We start from the raw sequence: 20,910 nt of genomic DNA on the forward strand, positions 1-20,910 counted from the left end.
CCCCACCTCCTGCCAGGGCCGCTGCCTGGAGGCCTTTGACAAACACCACTCATGCCACTGTAATGCCCGCTGCCCAGAGTTTGGAAACTGCTGCGAGGATTTTGAGAGCCTGTGTGGCCATGGTCAGTCTCCCGCTCCCTTTAGCATAGCCGGGGAGGCAGAGGGACTCTCTAGAGCAATGGTTCTCCAAGCGTGGCCCCTGGACCAGTAGCATGAGCATAATCTGGGAATTTATTAGAAATGGAAGCTCTAGGGCTCAGCCCGGATCCACAGAATCAGAAACTCTGGGGTGGGGCCCACCGATATGTTTTCACAAACCCTCCAGATGATCCTGATGCTTGCCAAAGTGCAAAAACCTTCCTAGTGGCAGGGGACCGTGTGGGTATTTTGTGCTAAGTGTAAGGATCCTTTAGGCTCTCAGGACTTCCCTGGGTGGCTCAGACAGTTAAGAATCTGCCTGCAATGCAGGAGCCCTGGGTTTGATCCCTGGGTTGGGAAGGTCCCCTGGAGAAGAAATGGCTACCCACTTCAGTACTCTTGCCTGGAGAATTCCACGGACAGAGGAGCCTGGTGAGCCATAGTTCAGGGGTCGCAAAGAGTTAGACTCGACTGAGGGACTAACAGGCTCTAGGCCACTGCCCTGCAGTCACTAGGGTGCCTGACTGCAGCCCCCTCCCCTGATGCTGGCTTCTGGAAGGTACCTGCGAGGGGATGTTCGCAGATAGCTACCTGCCCCCTGGCCTCCATCGAGCTCTGAGATACCCCTCCCCCAATTCCTCTCAGAGGGCTTCTCCCACAGCAGCGGTGCCATAACTAAGGAAGAACTGCAGAGTGTCTCTGAGAAGATCTACAGGGCAGACACCAACAAAGCCCGGAAGGAAGACATCGTTCTCAACAGCCAAAACTGCATCTCGCCCTCAGAGACCAGAGACCAAGTAGACCGCTGCCCAGAGCCGTGAGTTCCCTGAACGCATCTTCCTGAATTTTGCCTCCTTTGGTGCCTCAGCTCTTATCTCCTAAGGCAGGTAGGATCAAAGGCAGAGGGGAAACTGGTTCTCTGGAGACAGATAAAGCCATCCTGAGGGCCTGTGGGGATCCATGTGGGAGGGTTTCTGAGGTTCCCCAGGTAGCACTAGTGCTAAAGAACCCATCTGCCAGTGCAGGAGACTTAAGGTTCTATCCCTGGGTTGGGAAGATCCTCCGGAGATATCTGCGAACATCCCCTCGCAGGTACCTTCCAGAAGCCACTCCAGTGGCAACCCACTCCAGTATTCTTGCTTGGAGAATCCCATGGACAGAGGAGCCTGGCAGGCTACAGTCCATAGGTTGCAAAGAGTCAGACATGATAGAACTTAGGATGGACAGACTGGCTGAAAATAGAACTGACCTTCCAAAAGATGAAGTAGAGAAAAGAGTGACCTCATGCATTGTCCCCAGAAGTATCTGAGGGCCCCACTCTGCCTCTGCACCCAACCCTCACATGCCTGCCCTGCATCTGGACATTCTGGAGTGTTTCTGCTCCATGTCCAGGCCTCTCACTGGGCTTCCCTCTACCTCCCCCAGGCTCTTCACATATGTCAATGAGAAGCTCTTCTCTAAGCCGACCTACTCCGCCTTCCTCAACCTCCTCAACAACTACCAGCGGGCCACGGGCCGCGGGGAGCACTTCACAGCCCAGGAGCTGGCCGAGCAGGACACCTTCCTCAGAGAGATCATGAAGACGGCCGTCATGAAGGAACTCTACGGCTTCCTCCACCAGCAGAGTGAGTGAGGCAGTGAGGCCTACCCCCCGGCCCATAAGGGAGGTCATCCTGAGGACTCGGGGTGCGCCTGCTGGGGACAGGGGTCCATGATGGGCAGGTTAGGAGAGCAGGTGAGGATTTAGGTGGAGGCCAGTGTACACCTGGGAAGGGGCAGGGAAGGGGCCAGAGAGAGGAGCCCACAGACTCCAGCAGGAGCTGAAGAATCCTCTGCCTGGCTTGGGAGTCATCCTGTCTTTTAACCTAATCTCAGCCCCAGGGGGCTTCCCTGGTGGCTCAGATGATAAAGAGTCTGCCTGCAATGCAGGAAACGGTTCTATCCCTAGGTCGGGTAGAACCCCTGGAGAAGGGAACGGCAAACCACTCCAGTATTCTTGCCTGGAGAATCCCATGGACAGGAACCTGGTGGGCTACAGTCCATGGGGTCATAGAGAGTGGACATGACTGAGCAGCTAACATTTTCACTTTCTTTCAGCCATCTCGTTTATCCCCCATGTGTATTTCAGTCTCAGGGTTCACTGCAGGCTGTGAGTCACCCCTGCCCCGCCGACCCCTCAGTGGACCCCAGACTCAGCACCATTTTCCAGGCACGAAGAGTCCCTGTTCATGCTCCCTTCTTAGGCACTAAGTCCAGGAAAGAGGCCGGCCCACTTTTTTTTTTTTTTTTGCTGGGGAAGCAGCAACAGAAAATCAACAAAGGTTCAGAGTAGGAAGTTTTACCGGGAAGGGTTCTGGCTGGAACGATTCCAATAGAGATACATTCGAATCAGACCAAAAATGGTTTGGGCCTCAGGGCTTCTTGGCACGGGGTGTGTTTGTTAGTGTCCTCTGAATTCCTTCCCTGAACTCCAGGCAGCTGGGCCTGGCCTGGGGGCGGCTCCAGCCAGGTCGTCCCTTGCTGGCTGGGAGAGCGGGGGATGGCCTCTGCTCAGACACCGCATTCCATCTTCCGGTGGCCCGGTTAAGTTAGTAACACTGTTTTTAGGTAAAGCCAGTGACACAAGCAAACCCTACGAAGAGGGTGTGATCCCGCACTGCCCCCTGGTGTCCTCTTTGTGGTAAACACGCGAGACGATTTTGGGGGTGGAGACAGCGCTACTGCAGGCTCTTCCACTACTCACCCAGTCTTCCCTTCTCTCCCTATCCAAATCCCACTTCTCCTTAAAGTTCTAGCTCACATTCTACCTCGTTATGAAGCTGCACTCGCCGCAGCTTGTGGCAAGGGTTTGGACTCTGTCTTAAAATACCCTTGGAGCAGAGAGACTTGGTTTCACATGTTAATGAAGCAAGTGACCCCGGGCCCTTTGACCCTTGGACCCTGTCTGAGCATTGTCTGTGCAGTGGGATCTTGGGAAACTGATGCATGAAAAGTACTCAGTGAAAAGCAGTCGTCATTCAGATTGTGAAGCTGTTCTCTGTTACATCATATATTTTTATTTTTTTAAACTAATTTTTATTGGAGTATAGTTGCTTTATAATGTAGTGTTAGTTTCTACTGTACGGCAAAGTAATCAGCTATGTGGTATGTCATGTATTTTTAGTCTTGTTTTCCAACTATGTTTTAAGTCCTTGAAAGGAGGGAATATGTCTGGTACATCTTCTGTGTCCCCTCTCACAATTCTAGGCAGTAAACCGTTGGTATTTGATCACACCCTAATTCAGATCCCCAGCCCTGACCTTGCCTTTGGGTCGCACTGGCCTTTCTGACATCTCCACCTGCCTAACTGGCATCTACTCAGAGCTTAGTGTAAAGAGAACTCACAGTTCCTGCCTCTTCCTCCAGACAGACCTGCTCCTTTCTCAGTCTTCCCCATCTCATTCATAGTTCCATAATTCATCCAGTTACTTGTGCCCAAAGCCCAGGAGTTATATTTGATTCTTCTCTTTATGTCACCACTCTCCACCCCCATTTCCTCCACCAGGAATTGTTGTCGTTGTTCAGTTGCTAAGTCCTGTCCGACTATGTGATCCTATGAACTGCAGTACACCAGGCTTCCCTGTCCTTCACCATCTCCTGGAGTCTGCTCAGCTCATGCCCACTGAGCCAGTGATGCCATCCAACCATCTTATCCTCTGCTGCCTCCTTCTCCTCCTGCCTTCAACCTTTCTCAGCATCAGGGTCTTTTCCAGTGAGTCAGCTCTTCATATCAAGTGCCCAAATTATTGGGGCTTCAGCATCAGTCCTTCCAATGGATATTCAGGGTTGACTTCTTTAGGATTGACTGGTTTGATCTCCTTGCAGTCCAACGGACTCTCAGAAATCTTCTCCAGCACACAATTCAAAGGCATCAATTCTTTGGTGCTCAGCCTTATTTATGGTCCAACTCGCACATCCGTATATGACTACTGGAAAAGCCATTGCTTTGACTATACGGACGTTTGTTGGCAAAGTGATGTCTCTGCTTTTTAACATGTTGTCTAGATTTGTCATAACTTTTCTTTCAAGGAGTAAGCGTCTTTTAATTTCATGGCTGCAGTCACTGTTGGCAGTGATTTTGGAGTCCAAGCCTGATACCACTCTGACATGAAGAATCAATGTGAGAATTTAAAGCAGTTAAAACAGTGCCAGGCACATATAACATAGTAAATCTAAAATACTTTTGTTATTATTACTCTTTGACCAAGCTCCAACCCTTGTATGCTGACTTCTGACTGCCTCTCAGACCCCCTCTCCCACCACTCTCTCCTCTTGCTCACTATGCTCCCCCACATAGACTCTCAGCTCTTTGAACATCAAGTTCAAGGCGTCCTGGAGCCTTTGTACCTGCTGTTTCTTCTACGTGTAAGAATCTTTCTCCCAGGTCTTTGTACAGCTGACTCCTTATCCTTCGGATCTCTGATTAGTGCCTTCTCAGAGAGGCCTTTCTGGCTTTCTAGAAGAGCACCCCATCCCCACCTCCAGTCATTATGGGATAATCTCCTTTATTTTCTTCATAGCACTTATCTGAAATCATCCTGTTTATTTGTTTATCATTTGTTTCCTCCACTGGAATGTAAACTATAAAGTCAGGGATCTTGTCCTTGTGATTCCCTGCTGAATCCTCAGCCTTCAGGTCTGGGCCTGGCACAGGACAGGTGCCCCAAAGATAATTGCTAAACAAACAACTGACTACATTTATTGGCTGAACCACCTGCCTCTTGTCAAGTTGGGACAGATGGCCCTGCCTTGCTTCCCAAGACCTGGCCCCACCTTCCCCTCTCCTAAGTCCTCTGTGCTCCTCTCCCCAGACCGCTACAGCTCGGAACAGGAGTTCGTCAGTGACCTAAAAAACATGTGGTTTGGGCTGTATTCCAGAAGCAAAGAAGAGAGGGACTCCAGTGGCTTTGAGCACGTCTTCTCAGGTGGGATTACTCTGCTTGGGAAGAAGGAGGTGGAGGGATGAAGAGGGATGCTTCCCTCAGGCATGGGGCAGCAGCCACACTGCTGAATCAGCAGCCACACCAGCTCGTAGGCCAAGAGGGAGGGGACTCAGGAGCCATTCTTGAGGACCAGTCTCTTCTGGAGCATCTGAGGGAGAAAGCAGCCCAGACACTGGGGCTCCCAACGCGCACACATAGGAAGGGAGATGCCTTTGAGGCCATGGTTGTCTACCTCCCAATGGTCCTCTGCTTCCAGCGCTTGGCCGGCTGCTTCCCAAGAAGAACATGTTCTCTTCCTGCACTGCCACACCCTGCCAAGCTCCCCCCAAAACTGGCTTGTTCCTAGGGAAATGGCTAGAGGATCTTAGATTGACCCAGGGTCAGCCAGGGGAAGAAACTCTCCCGAGGGCTTGAGCTGAAATGGTGGTCGGGGTAGCGGGGAGCTTCCTGAGCTGAGAGTTAGGGATGTGAGGGACTCCAGGAAGTTGGGGTGGACATTCTAGGAGTCAGAGACTAGAGAAGGGGGACAGCCTTGGCATGGGAGTAGGGAAAGAGGTTGGAGGGGCGGCCCAGATCACCCACCTTGATCTCTCTATCATAGGTGAAGTCAAAAAAGGCAAGGTCACTGGCTTCCATAACTGGATCCGTTTCTACATGCAGGAGAAGGAGGGCCTGGTGGACTATTACAGTCACATCTATGATGGGCCTGTGAGTACTGATGCTGACCTCATAGGCTGGAAAAGCCTTGTTAGCACCCAGACTTTCTGTCCTCATTCTGCATTCTGAACAGGCAGGCTTGTCTCTCACCCTGACCCTTTTGGCAGCCCATCCGGGATTGTGAATATGACTTTCCTATTTGCTGGAAAGTAGGTTTATCCAGCCAGCATGCTTCCAAACAGTGAGGGCTCCCGAGGTGCAGGGGGCAGGAGGAGACAGAGGGCATCCTCTGTGGATGGGAGAGTGTAGAAGGGGAGGATTCTCAGAGAGGAAAATCAAAGATATGCAATTACCAGCTGCCTGAATTTCCTTAGAATGTACAGTCAGCTGAAGTTTCAGTCTGGCTAGTCTGAGTTAAATTTCTTATGTTTTTATAAACCTGTGCTGCCCTAAGTCTGGAAACATTTTGGGGACACTAAACTGTCTTCCTCTTCCACGCGTGAAGGCTACTGGGAACAGTTATGTCCCTGCTCCCCTGGCATTGGGCACATGGATTCTGACTCTGGCCTTCCTGGGAGAAGTGAGATGGTGTTTCCAGACAGAGGGTCTGAGCGGAACTCAGACACCTTAGCAGGCAGACTGCTTCCTCTGTTGATTTAGAGAATCCACTCTCCCCAGAAAGCTCACATGGGCCCCCACGGGCCCCCGACACATCCTGGCCACCCCTGTCTTTGACTGCGTTGGGGCACTCACCAGACCCTCTTTGCCATCCTTCTCTCTACAGTGGGATTCTTACCCCGACGTGCTGGCCATGCAGTTCAACTGGGATGGGTACTACAAGGAAGTGGGCTCAGCTTTCATTGGCAGCAGCCCTGAGTTTGAGTTTGCGCTCTACTCCCTGTGCTTCATCGCCAGGCCAGGCAAAGTGTAAGTCCTGGTGGCCCAAGAGGGTGTGGGCAAATCACTGCTGTGGGGCTCAGTTTTCTCTCTTGGATTGTGAAGCTGTTGATGAGATCAGTCACATGGCTGCCAACCCTCATCCCAGCAACAGATCTATGTCCCCTCCTTCTCCAAGTGCAATCTTGTGCAGGAGCTCAATGTATCAAACAGTTGGACATGGAACTGCCCTGGGGGCTGCAAGCCTGTCTAGACTTCTCAGGTAGTACTAGTGGTAAAGAACCCACCTGCCAATGTAGGTGACGTGGGTTCGATTTCTGGGTCAGGAAGATCCCCTGGAGGAGCGCATGACAGCCTACTCCAGTATTCTTTCCTGGAGAATCCCATGGACATAGGAACCTGGTTGGCTACCGTCCATAGGATTGTGAACAGTCGGACATGACTGAAGTGACGGAACACGCACACAAGCCTCCCTGTTTGGCCCCTGAGGCTGCTTGGGGGAACACTGGAGCCCCAGAGAGCACAGCTGGAAACCAGGGGTCTCATCTTCTCTAACATTTGAGGACTCTGGGTCCAACCACTTCTGAAACCCTAAGCAAACATTTCATTTCTGGGGTTTTCAGCACTAGAACTGGATTTGAGAATATTCCTCTAGGAAAGATGAGAAACAGTATTCTTTAAGAAGATAGAAAATAAGACAGATTTTGAAAGGGCGCTCTGTATGTAGGGAGCTGGAGGCAGTGGCTGAAGCAAGCTGTGGCAGCTCCCTTAAAGGGTAAGACAGGGTAGAGCCCTTCTGCATGGGCTAAACTCAATCCTTCCAGCCTGGAGATGGAGGTGGGGTGAAGCAAGTCCCTATTATTTGGTGATCTCTCCCCACAGGTGCCAGTTGAGCCTGGGTGGACATCCCTTGGCCATCCAGACCTATACCTGGAACAAGTCAACCTATGGAAATGGCAAGAAGTACATCGCAACGGCCTATGTGGTGTCCTCCACCCATTAGAGCTTCAAGCCAGAAAGACCTATGAGGGCCGTGAGAGTTCTTGTCAGACTGAGATGCTATTTGCTCTGCGCTGGAGGGTATGGGATTAGAGGAGACTCAATCCAGAAACGTTCCTATGGGAAAGAAGGAAACTATACAAGTTAGAAAAACAGTCAAATCTTTGTCCTCCAGCACTTTGGAAATAGAAGGTTGGGACCCTCCATAGCTCTTTGCCTTGAAGGGAGATGGAACCATGAAGAAGTTCTTGACCTCTCCAGGTCTCATGTTTCCTTTCAATACAAAGGGAAGGCGTTTGCTCCACTTCCTCTTCTGGGGGTTGGTAAGAAGGCAAACCTGATGCTATTTTTACTGTGAAGATGTTTTCAATTGTTCTTAGGAAGAACGGCTGATAGAAATCCCAGATTACCGTAATGGCTGTGTACACAGCGCTGCAAACTGTAATCACCCCTGTACTGGGGCTTCAAAGAAATCAGGCCATGGAGATCAAGGGCAGGTGTTTGGTCTTTCCAAGGGTTACATCCTTAAATGGTCTTAAAGACCTTAAAGAACAGGGTCTGCGAGAGGGTAAGGACTGATGCAGTGAGTAGGCTGGAGAGGGAGTAGACTCCTCCAGGCCTGATTTTTTTTTTTTTTGCAGCTAGGTAACTGCATCAAGAAATTTCCTATTTGTAGATATTAAGTGCAGTTACAGGACTGAATTTTGATCCCAAAGAGTTTGTAGAAGAGTTTTCCTCATAGGAGGAAGATTCTACATCAGAAGAAGAAAGGAACCTATAGTTTGGTATCGCTAACATAATTATCTTAAGTCTCATTCAGCAGCCAAAATTTGCATAAGCTCCAAAATGGAAGACAGGGAGACTGGGGCTCCCTATTTCAACCTCAATCATGCATTTTTCCCCTACCCGCAGTGGGGACCAAATGCTGTCCCACAGAGTGAGGCTTTAGAGTCTTGCATCTCCAATTAAAGTCATTTAAGAAAACTTGAAATCTGTCTTGTTTTTGTATATGGCCCCCTTGAACTGCTTGGGGAAAGAGTATCAAAGAAGAAATAAGTGAAGATAAAACTTTTATTTTATGATTCTTAAATGATCTAACAGATAACAGTTTATTCAAGATAATAATAGCAGCTAACAATGTATTTGATTATATAAGCTTATCTGTGACAGGTAAAAGGGACAGAGGAAGGAATTATTTTGTCATTATAAAGTACTAACTATCCATGTAGTGGCACAGTGTTATTTGAAAGTGGGCATGGATTAGTTGTAAATGTGTATTGCAAACTATGGCAACCACTATAGAAGTTAAAAATATGTATAACTGACATGCTAAGAAAGGAGAGAAAATAAAATCATATAAAATACTCAAAAGCATAAAAGGCAGGAAGAGAGTAGAAGACATAATTAGGAACAAAGAACAAGGGCAACAAACAGAAGACTGTAATGAATATGGTAGATATTAACCCAGCTATGTCAGTAATCACTTTGAATGTCAGTGTTCTACATGTACTAATTAAAAAACAGAGATTGTCTGGGTGAATCAAAAACTGAGACCTAACTATGTCATCTACAGGAAATCCACTTTAAAATGGATAAAGAAAAATATACCATGATAATACTAATCAAAAAAAAGATCACACCTGTACACCCTCAATTGGAAATGCAGCATTTTAACCACTGGATTGCCAGGGAAGTCACTGTAATGCCTTTTTAGATATAACAGCAAAGGCACAATCCGTGAAAGGAAAAACTGATAACCTACACTTCATTAACGATAAAAACTTAAACCTGCATGATCAGGACTTCTCTAGTGGTCCATTGGCTAAGACTCCTCGCTCCCAGTGAAGGGGCCTGGGTTTAATCCCTGGCCTGGCAACTGGATCCCACATGCTGCAACCAAGAGTTTGGATACCACAATTAAAGATCCCGTGTGCTGCAACTAAGATCTGGCACAGTCAAATAAATAAATTAAAAAACCAGTATGATCATCTCTATAGATGCAGAAAAATCTTTTGATAAAATTCAATATCCATTTAGGATAAAAACTCTCCAGAAAGTGGGCATAGAGTGAACATACCTCAGCATAAAAAAGCCTATCTATTACAAACCCATAGCTAATATCATACTCAGTGGTAAACAGCTGAAAACATTCCCTCTAAGATCAAGAATAATACAAGGATGTCCATTCTTGCCACTTTTATTTAACATCGTTTTGGAAGTCCTAGTTATAGCAATCAGAGAAGAAAAGGAAATAAAAGGAATCCAAATTGGAAGCAAGAAGTAAAACTGTTCACCATTTGCAGATGAGATGATATGACAACATTGAAAATTCTAAAGATGCCACTAGAAAACTATTAAGAGCTCATCAATGAACTTGGTAAAGGTTCAGGTTATAAAATTAATACACAGAAATCTGTTGCATTTCTATAAACTAACAACAAACAATTAGAGAAATCAGGGAAACAATCCCATTTTCTATCACATCAAAAAGAATAAAATACCTAGTAATACACCAACCTAAGGAGACAAAAGACCTGTACTCTGAAAACTGTAAGATGAAAGAAATTTAAGACAACATGAGTGGAAAGATATATCATGTTCTTAGATCAGAAGAATTAGTATTGTTAAAATGACCATACTACTCAAGACAATGTACAGATTCAGTGCAATCCCTATCAAATTACCAATGGTATTTTTTTCACAGAACTGGAATAAAACATTTTAAAATTTGTACGGAAACACAAAAGACCCCAAATAGCCAAAAAAATCTTGAGAAAAAAGAATTGAACTGGAGGAAACATGCTTCTTGACTTTAGACGATACTCTAAGGCTATAGTAGTCAGAACAGTATGGTACTGGAACAAAAATAGAACACAAAAACATAGATCAATGGGACAGGATAGAAAGCCCAGAAACAACCCATGCACTGATGTGAAATTAATCTATGATAAAGGAGGCAAGAATATAAAATGGAGAAAAGACAGTCTCTTCAATAAGTGTTACTGGGGAAAAACTGGATAGCTACACATAAAAGAGTGGAATTAAACATTCTTTAATGCCATATAAAAAGTAAACTCAACATGGATTAAATGGAAGACTTGCTACTATAAAATGCCTAAAGGAAAACATAGGAAGAACACTCTTGGACATAAACTGAAGAAATATTTTTTCAGATCCACTTCCTAGAGTAATGGAAACAAAAGCAACAATAAACAAATGGGACCTAATTAAACTTAAATGCTTTTGCACAGCAAAGTAAACCATAAACAAAAAGACAACCCACAGAATGGGAGAAAAATATTTGCAAATGATGCTACTGACAAGGGATTAATTTCCAGAATATATAAGTAGCTCAATATAAAAACCAAAAACCAAAACCAAACCAAAACCAGCTCAACATCAAAAAAAAAAAAAAACAAAACCCCAAACCCCAAACCCCAATCCAATCCAAAATATGGGTAGAAGACCTAAATAAACATTTCTTCAGAGAAGACACACTAGATGGCCAGGAGGCACATGAAAAGATGCTCAACATCACTAATTATTAGACAAATGCAAATTAAAACCACAATGAGGTATCACCTCACACCAGTCGGGCCATTGTCAAAAAGTCAATAAATGCTGGAAAGGGTTTGGAGAAAAGGAAACCCTCTACACTGATGGTAGAAATGTAAACTGGTGCAGCCACTATGGAGAAGAGTATGGAGGTTTGTCAAGAACCTAAAAATAGAGCTACCATATGATCCAGCAGTCCTACCTCTGGGCATATACCCGGAAAAGACAAACATTCTCATTTGAAAAGGTGCACCTCAATGTTAGCACTATTTACAATAACCAAGACATGGAATCAACCTAAATGTCCATCAACAGATGAATGGATAAAGAAGGTGTGATACACACACACACACACACACACACACACAGAGGAATATTACTCACTCATAAAAAAGAATGAAATAATGACATTTGCAGCAACATAGATGGACCTAAAAACTACCAATCTAAGTAAAGTAGGTCAGACAGTGACAAAAATCATATTATCACATATCTGGAATCTAAAAAAAGATGCAAATGAACTGACTTACAAAACAAAAACAGACTCACAGTCTTTTTGTCTGTTTCTAGTCTGACATAGAAAACAAGCATGGTTACCAAGGGGAGAAGTGAGGGAGGAGGGGTAAACTGAGAATTTAGATTCTATTGTGTGGCACAGAGGACTGTTCAATATCTTGTAATAACCTATAAAGGAAAAGAATCTGAAAAAGAACACATATATTTGTGTCTATATGCTGCTGCTGCTAAGTTGCTTCAGTCGTGTCCGACTCTGTGCAACCCCAGATGGCAGCCCACCCCACTGGAGTGGGGTGCCATGTACATTTGAAACATTGTAAATTAACTATACTTCAATTCAAAATAAAAACTTATGCTTTGGGAAAGACAATATCAAGGGAATCAGCAGAAAAGTCACAGATGGGGAGAAAATATTTGCAAAAGACATATTTAATAAAGACTGTTATCCAAAACATGGAAAGAAATCTTGAGACTCCATAAAAAGTCAACAACCAATTAATGAATGGGACATTAACAGACATCAACCATTAACAGGCTAAAGAAGATATATAGATGGCAAATAAGCATATAAAAAGATACTCCACCTCAAACGTTATTCAGTTCAGTCGCTCAGTCGTGTCCGACTCTTTGTGACCCCATGAATCTCAGCACACCGGGCCTCTCTGTCCATCACCAACTCCCAGAGTTTACTCAAACTCATGTCCATCAAGTCAGTGATGCCATCTAGCCATCTCATCCTCTGTTGTCCCCTTCTCCTCCTGCCCCCAATCCCTCCCAGCATCAGAGTCTTTTCCAATGAGTCAACTCTTTGCATGAGGTGGCCAAAGTACTGGAGTTTCAGCTTCAACATCAGTCCTTCCATTGAACACCCAGGACCGATCTCATTTAGAATGGACTGGTTGGATCTCCTTGCAGTCCAAGGGACTCTCAAGAGTCTTCTCCAACACCACAGTTCAAAAGCATCAATTCTTCGGCACTCAGCTTTCTTCACAGTTCAACTCTCACATCCATACATGACCACTGGAAAAACCATAGCCTTGACTAGACAGACTTTTGTTGGCAAAGTAATGTCTCTGCTTTTTAATATGTTATCCAGGTTGGTCATAACTTTCCTTCCAAGGAATAAGCATCTTTTAATTTCATGGCTGCAATCACCACCTGCAGTGATTTTGGAGCCCCCAAAAATAAAGTCTGACACTGCTTCCACTGTTTCCCCGTCTACTTCCCATGAAGTGATGGGACAAGATGCCATGATCTTAGTTGTCTGAATGTTGAGCTTAAGCCAACCATTTCACTCTCCTCTTTCACTTTCATCAAGAGGCTTTTTAGTTCCTTTTCACTTTCTGCCATAAGGGTGGCATCATCTTCATATCTGGGGTTATTGATATTTCTCCCGGCAATCTTGATTCCAGCTAGTGCTTCTTCCAGCCCAGCATTTCTCATGACGTACTCTGCATCATGAGATGCATCATAAGTTAAATAAGCAGGGTGACAATATACAGCCTTGACGTACTCCTTTTCCTATTTGGAACCAGTCTGTTGTTCCATGTCCAGTTCTAACTGTTGCTTCCTGACCTGCATATAGGTTTCTCAAGAGGCAGGTCAGGTGGTCTGGTATTCCCATCTCTTTCAGAATTTTCCACAGTTTAGTGTGATCCACACAGTCAAAGGCTTTGGCATAGTCAATAAAGCAGAAATAGATGTTTTTCTGGAACTCTCTTGCTTTTTTGATGATCCAGCGGATGTTGGCAATTTGATCTCTGGTTCCTCTGCCTTTTCTAAAACCAGCTTGAACATTTGGAAGTTCACAGTTCATGTATTGCTGAAGCCTGGCTTGGAGAATTTTGAGTATTACTTTACTAGTGTGTGAGATGAGTGCAATTGTGCGGTAGTTTGAGCATTCTTTGGCATTGCCTTTCTTTGGGATTGGAATGAAAACTGACCTTGTCCAGTCCTGTGGCCACTGCTGAGTTTTCCAAATTTGCTAACATATTGAGTGCAGCACTTTCACAGCATCGTCTTTCAGGATTTCAAATAGCTCAACTGGAATTCCATCACCTCCACTAGCTTTGTTCGTAGTGATGCTTTCTAAGGCCCACTTGACTTCACATTCCAGGATGTCTGGCTCTAGGTGAGTGATCACACCATCATGATTATCTGGGTCGTGAAGATCTTTTTTTGTACAGTTCTTCTGTGTATTCTTGCCACCTCTTCTTGATATCTTCTGCTTCTGTGAGGTCTATACCATTTCTGTCCTTTATCAAGCCATCTTTGCATGAAATGTTTCCTTGGTATCTCTAATTTTCTTGAAGAGATCTCTAGTCTTTCCCGTTCTGTTGTTTTCCTCTATTTCTTTGCATTGATCGCTGAGGAAGGCTTTCTTATCTCTCCTTGCTATTCTTTGAAAGTGCAAATTAAAACATACCATTTTCCATTACACATCTGTTACAATAGTCAAAATCAGGAACACTAACAACATCAAATGCTGGTGAGGATGTGGAGGATTAGGAACTCTCAGACATTGTTGGTGGAAACGCAAAACGGTATAGTCATTTTAGAAGATAGCTTGATGATTCTGTAACAAAACTAAGCATATTCTTACCATATGATCCAGCAGTTGCACTCCTTGGCAATTGTACTATGAAAGGAACTAAAAACTTTTACCCACACAAAATCCTGCAGATGAAAGTTTTTAACAGTTCCATTCATCATGGCCCAGACTTGGAAGCAAACAAGATGTCCTTCAGCAGGTAAATAAATTGTGGTACATCCAACAATAGAATATAACGCAGAGCTAGAAATAAATGAGCTATCAAGCCCTGTAAGGAATCTGAAACTCATATTACTGAGTGAAAGAAGCCAAACTGAGAAGACTCCATATTATATGATTTCAATTATTTGACATTCTGGAAAGGGCAAAACTGTAGAGACAGTAAAAATGATCAATAGTCATTGGGGGTGGCAGTTGAGGGGGAGAGATGAATATGTGGAGTGCAGAGGATTTTTAGGACAGTGAAAATACTCTGTATGGTATTATAACCATAGATATATAGTTATTAGTTATTTGTCTAAACCCACTGTATAACAAACACCAAGAGTGAATCCTTAGCTAAATTATGGATTCTGGGTGACTATGATGTGTCAATGTAGGTCCATACTTGGCAAAAAAAAAATTTTTTTTCCATTCTGGTGACTGATGTCGATAAAAGGGGAGGGCTATGCATATTTGGGGGACAAGGAGTATATGCAAATCTCTGTACATTTATCTTTTTTTTTGGCAAGAAGTAGATTTATTAATATAGTATTCTTGTAGGAGATGCAAGCATGAAGGCAAAGGAGCTCTGCTCCAAGGACTAAGTAGAGTACAATTTTATAGCCAAGGAAAGGGAGAGGGGCAAAGACCACCTTCTTTGAGTAGACATGAGACTTTCTGTACATTTATCTTAATTTTGTTGTAAGCCCAAAACTGCTCTCAAAAAATAAAGTCTTAAAAAAAAAAAAGTGGAAGGAGCATTGCACGTAGACTATGAGGGGGTAAATGGAGACTGGTAGTTCCTGGCCCTGATAACCAGCCCCTTGACCGTGTACACAGGGAACGTAAGGGTGCCTCTGGACGCAGCTTCTGTGGTTGCAGAGGCTGACCAAGCTGCGGGAGGAGGAAGTGCCAGAGAGACACAAGGAGATTTCTCACCTGTGAACATGTTATTTAGGCCACAGATGCTAGGAAAATGCCAGGTATTGAGGAGTGCCTCAGGTAAGTTACAGAGTACAGGTGGATAACACAGCCTCTTCTTACCCTTCCTCAGGGGTGCTCACAGTCAAATGAGCAAGACTGGGGACAGCAGAAGAGGGGGTCACAGAGGCTAGCTCTGATGTCAGACTGCCCAGCTCTGACTCACCAGCCTCCATAATTTGCAGATTATTTGGGAAAATTCCTTAATTATTCAGGTCAGTGTCCTTATCAGAATGGGGATAATATGACCATTGTTGTGAGACAAGCAAAATAAAATAGCATGCTTATTCCTTCTAATAATTCTTGTCTCCCTTATTATTGTTGTTCAGTTGCTCAGTTGTGTCTGACTCTTTGTGATCCCATGAACTGCAGCACTCCAGGCCTCCCCATCTTTCACCACCTCCTGGAGCTTGCCCAAACTCATGTCCACTGAGTTGGTGATACCATCCAATCATCTCGTCCTCTGTCATCCCCTTCTCCTGCTACCTTCAATCTTTCCCAGCATCAGAGTCTTTTCTAATGAGTTGGCTCTTTGCATTAGGTGGCCAAAGTATTGGAGCTTCAGCTTCAGCATCAGTCCTTCCAATGAATAAACCCTTATTATACAGATATCATTTTGCTCTTGGATAAGCAGTTTACCTTCCTTGCTATCAACCTTAACCTTTATCTCCTGATACCTAGAACTTGTGCTCCTTAGAGACCTCTTCAGAGGTCTTCCAGGTAGTTAAGTGGGAGACAGGGAGAGATGCAGGGGAAAGTTATTCAATCCCAGGGTCTGGATTTTACCTTTGGAGGGAGGGACAGAAAACATTTGTTAAGCTCTTACCATGTCCCAAATTGTGCTAAGTAGGCTGAATACATATGCTTTCTCACTCTAGTAGTATTTTTATCTTCATTTTAATTTAGATTAAGCCTCAATGTACGGATACATTCAGATCACATTTTCAGTAAGTGGCAGAATCAGTATTTCAGAATTCAGCCCTTTTCCTTAAGTTACAGTGAGCTTGGATTTCTCACAGTATGGACTAATTTATTTATTCACTATTCTTTTGATGAATACTTAATAAGGCCTTTAATAAAGGGTACTGGTTGCTCTCAGTAATGCTCTCTTCTTCCTTATTTATCGATTCTTAGTTTTTAGATTAGCACATGACTGCTAAGAAAAACCTTCAACCTCCCTTGCAGAGGGAAGGCTGCCATTCAGGCGTGGCTTTTTGCAGGACAGTGGAAGCCTCAGGGTTAGCTGATGGTGGGGGCCATCAAGACTATTTGACTAAGTCCTGTTGCTTTGATTCTATACTTGCCCAGCAACTGATTATCATGTTACTTGAGAGAGAGAGAGATGTGAGAGAATCTATGATGTTTTACTACAGCAGCCAGCTGTCCCCATTCTCTCTCAATTGACTCTGCCAGAATTAATTTTTAAAAACATAGTTGCTTTGGGACTTCCCTGGTGGTCTAGTGGTTAGGACTGCAAGCTTCCACTGAAGGGGGCATGGGTTCCATCCCTCGGTGAGGGCTATTTCAAATGGAAAGCTTTGCTTCTTTCAATAAAAAGGTTGTTTTGCTTCTTTTAAAATTATTTTTGTTTTATAATTTGAGTTACTAGGAAAAGTGAAAGCTCACTCATTCAGGAAATAGGAGCATGAAATATTAAAAGTTTCATATTCTTTTTTTTCTTTGTGGCCAGGGCAAATCTAATGACTGACCTTAATACTGACACACATCCAAGACCCAGACTCGTTAAGAAAGAGTTTACTTGAAAGGTGCAAGGCAGTCAGACTGAAAAACTCGTTTGCCGCACCTAAGAACTTAAAAAAAAAATTGCTAGAGTTACCAGTTTACATAGCCTGTTCATGGTAGACAAGGGGCAACTTTCTCATATGATTATCATATTCACAAAGGTTGTAAAATATCATTACATACAGCAAGGCAAATATTAGAGACAAAATTGAGGGAAATCCAAGGAAATATTTCAAGGCGTTATTATTTGGGGAATCAAAGCAAGTCAGGATGATCTTGCATTTTCTGTATTACCTACTGTGAAATACGGTCACACTGGAAGCAGGCAAAGTCGAAGACCCTACCTTAACACAGCTGTCAATACTCTAGACTAGTTGTGCCCTGAAAAGCAGGGCACAGCGTATCTGACCTTCTGCGCATGCTCTGTCCCGGCTCCAGGGGGCGGGGCGAGAGCGCGCGAGGACTTGTGGGAAAGTCTAGGAAGGCGGGGCCGGGCGTGAGTTGCTGCCGGCTGGACGCAGTGGAAGTGGGGTTGGTAACGGCCTGGTGAGGTGAGCCGGCTCTGCGGTTATCCCGGGCTACAGTAGCGAGGAGGCTTTTGGGGTCGCCCGGCGGGAGGAGGGGGTGCTGCCATGGTCCCGCGTGAGGCGGAGAGGGCGAGGGCGAGGGCGACGGTGTGCGCGGGGGCGCGGCGCGGCGGTGTCTAGGTAGCGGCGCACCGGGGATCGCGTTTCGGGAGGGGCTGGCCCGGAGCAATTTGGGCCTGGACGGTCAGCTTTACTGTCGGTCCCTCGATTCCTGCTGCTCTGGGCGTTCGGCGATTTGCGGTGGTCCAGGATCGCGGATCCATTCTCCCGAGAAGACCTGTGTGGGGCCCGCCCCACTTAGTCGTGGGTGTGCAGTGCTCGGCCGCATATTGAGTATGAACGTGATACCCTCAGGCGCTGGAAGTTTCTGGTTGCCAGCCTGGACGCAGGTTCCGTGGGAGCGGAAAGATGATGGGTAAAATGGAACAGGTTTCTACCTCCCTTGTATCTCAGTGGCTTGCTGCGGTTTTATTTATGTTTTTGAGCACCTCGCCAAAGCATTGTACTAGTTTTGTTTTTTAATGAGATATATATATGTGACCAAACGTGTGCACTGCCTGAAAAAAGCTTAAATTTAGTTTCTGAGGCAAGGCTAAGGGGTCAGAAGACCTATCTGCGGTTGCAAACATGTTTTAGGAGAATCCCTTTTCTAATCTTTCTATCTCTTCCAGCCTAACTTTCCCTCACCTCCCCATATTTGGGGACGTTGCCCATCATTCATCTACTTTCCTGTATCTTCTTTAACTTTGTTTTTCAGTTCCTCTGCCCTCCATACTCGTGAAGAATTTTAGGTTATCAAAGATGAAATACTAATCCCCGTATAATCTCATTTATTCAGCTCATTTTACTTTTATACTTAAAAAATGGCCTATTTGAACTCTAAACAATATTTAAATGACTAAATACAATGTACTTTATTTCCCACATATGACCTCTATGGCCTTCTTGAACTCATGGGAATTCTCTTCTGTGACAGTAACTCCAGGTTTTCCTTCCAGCTCTCTAGATGCCACTGCCTGATTTTTAGTGTTGGCATTTCTTCCTCTATTTGTTCCCTAGATATTAATGTTCTGCAGATCTCTTCTCTTCCTTCCCCCTCCACTGTCACAGTAATTAAACGTGTCCAAATCTCATGATTGTAGCTTCTGCCATTATGCTAGTGACACCCAAATTTACATTTCTGGGCCTCTATAACTACTTACTGTGTCCTGACATCTCATAAGAACTCAAAATCAATTTATGCCAAACTGAAAAAATCTATTTTTACACTTGTTCTGCCATCCTGAAACCTCTTTTCCTTTTGAAATTATGATTCCTGACTCAAAATGGTACTACTAATCTTACCAGGCTCCCAAACCAGAAATCTAAGACTTTGCGTCCTTCCCTGCTCCCCAGCTGGAGAAGGAAATGGCAACCCATTCCAGTATTCTTGCCTGGAGAATCCCAGGGACAGAGGAGCCTAATGGGCTGCCGTCTGTGGGGTCACACAGGGTCGGACATGACTGAAGCAACTTAGCAGCAGCAGCAGCTGCTCCCCAACTTCTCAGTCTAATGAATTATCATGTCCCTTTTATTTTACCACCTTAATGTTTCCCGTGGCTTTCAGATCATTGGTCACCTCTCATGGCCTGGCATTTCACGATCTGTCCCATCCTCCTTCTTAGCCTTCTCTTCCATCCTTCTCCCGCCTAGTCCCTCATTCTGCCTGCCCGCTCCTCCACATTAATCACTTGACTGGCCCCTTTTGAAACATGGCTAAATTGCAGCAGCTCTGGTGACTCTTTCCTTAAACCTACCACCCTACCATCTGATTCATACCTGTCCTCTGTGGTCAGTTCTGTAGCATCTGTACATACCTCTAACAGTGGTTCTCAACCAGGGGTTTTTATGCTTCCCAGGGGACATTTGACAATGTCTGAAGACATTTTTGATTGTCATAGTCCAGAGGGAAAGGAGTAATACTGGCATCTAGCTAGTAGAGGCTGGGGATGCTGCCAACCATCCTACAATTGCACAGGACAGCTGACCTACAACAAAGAATTATCTGGCCCAAAACATCAGTGATCCCAAGGTTGAGAAGTCCTGCCAAGTATAATATTTTGTTACTCAGTACTTTGATTATTTTCTTCTTCACTAGAGAAGGGACCTTGTCTTGTTTTTGCATCCCTAAATCTTTTTTTTTTTAATTTCCTTTCATCCCTTGAGAATTTGCATTCCCAAGAGACTCCCATTGCTGTTTTTTTAAAAAAAATATTTTTATTTTTTGTTTTTTAACTTTACAGTATTGTATTGGTTTTGCCATATATCAAAATGAATCCACCACAGGTATACATGCGTTCCCCATCCTGAACCCTCCTCCCTCCTCCCTCCCCATACCATCCCTCTGGGTAGTCCCAGTGCACCAGCCCCAAGCATCTAGTATTGTGCATCGAATCTGGACTGGCGACTCGTTTCATATATGATATTATACATGTTTCAATGCCATTCTCCCAAATCATCCCACCCTCTCCCTCTCCCACAGAGTCCAAAAGACTGTTCTATACATCAGTGTCTCTTTTGCTGTCTCGTATACAGGGTTATTGTTACCATCTTTCTAAATTCCATATATATGGGTTAGTATACTGTATTGGTGTTTTTTTTTCTGGCTTACTTCACTCTGTATAATAGGCTCCAGTTTCATCCACCTCATTAGAACTGATTCAAATGTATTCTTTTTAATGGCTGAGTGATACTCCATTGTGTATATGTACCACAGCTTTCTTAGCCATTCATCTGCTGATGGACATCTAGGTTGCTTCCATGTCCTGGCTATTATAAACAGTGCTGCGATGAACATTGGGGTACACGTGTCTCTTTCCCTTCTGGTTTTCTCAGTGTGTGTGCCCAGCAGTGGGCTTGCTGGACCATAAGGCAGTTCTATTTCCAGTTTTTTAAGGAATCTCCACACTGTTCTCCATAGTGGCTGTACTAGTTTGCATTCCCACCAACAGTGTAAGAGGGTTCCCTTTTCTCCACACCCTCTCCAGCATTTATTGCTTGTAGACTTTTGGATTGCAGCCATTCTGACTGGTGTGAAATGGTACCTCATAGTGGTTTTGATTTG

General features: G+C 44.7%; 2 protein-coding genes across 3 annotated transcripts in view; both read left to right on the forward strand.

Annotated features, from left to right (window-relative positions):
• ENDOU (endonuclease, polyU-specific) overlaps nt 1–8,658 on the forward strand; it is a 12,297-nt gene extending 3,639 nt beyond the window's left edge. The window contains exons 4-10 of the mRNA XM_010837551.1: nt 1–122; nt 784–955; nt 1,564–1,763; nt 4,989–5,102; nt 5,722–5,828; nt 6,562–6,704; nt 7,557–8,658. The exon at nt 1–122 is cut by the window's left edge and continues 11 nt beyond it. Of these exons, the coding sequence (XP_010835853.1) occupies nt 1–122; nt 784–955; nt 1,564–1,763; nt 4,989–5,102; nt 5,722–5,828; nt 6,562–6,704; nt 7,557–7,677 (979 nt within the window). The 3' untranslated portion in view covers nt 7,678–8,658. The remainder of the gene's footprint in view (nt 123–783; nt 956–1,563; nt 1,764–4,988; nt 5,103–5,721; nt 5,829–6,561; nt 6,705–7,556) is intronic.
• Nucleotides 8,659–17,689: 9,031 nt separating this feature from the next.
• RPAP3 (RNA polymerase II associated protein 3) overlaps nt 17,690–20,910 on the forward strand; it is a 37,322-nt gene continuing 34,101 nt past the window's right edge. For both annotated transcript variants that reach the window (XM_010837517.1, XM_010837518.1), the window contains exon 1: nt 17,690–17,771. The gene's annotated coding sequence lies outside the window, so the exon portion shown is untranslated. The remainder of the gene's footprint in view (nt 17,772–20,910) is intronic.

Source organism: Bison bison, unplaced genomic scaffold (assembly GCF_000754665.1).
Source record: "Bison bison bison isolate TAMUID 2011002044 unplaced genomic scaffold, Bison_UMD1.0 scf7180017864077, whole genome shotgun sequence".
NCBI classification, from domain to species: domain Eukaryota; kingdom Metazoa; phylum Chordata; class Mammalia; order Artiodactyla; family Bovidae; genus Bison; species Bison bison.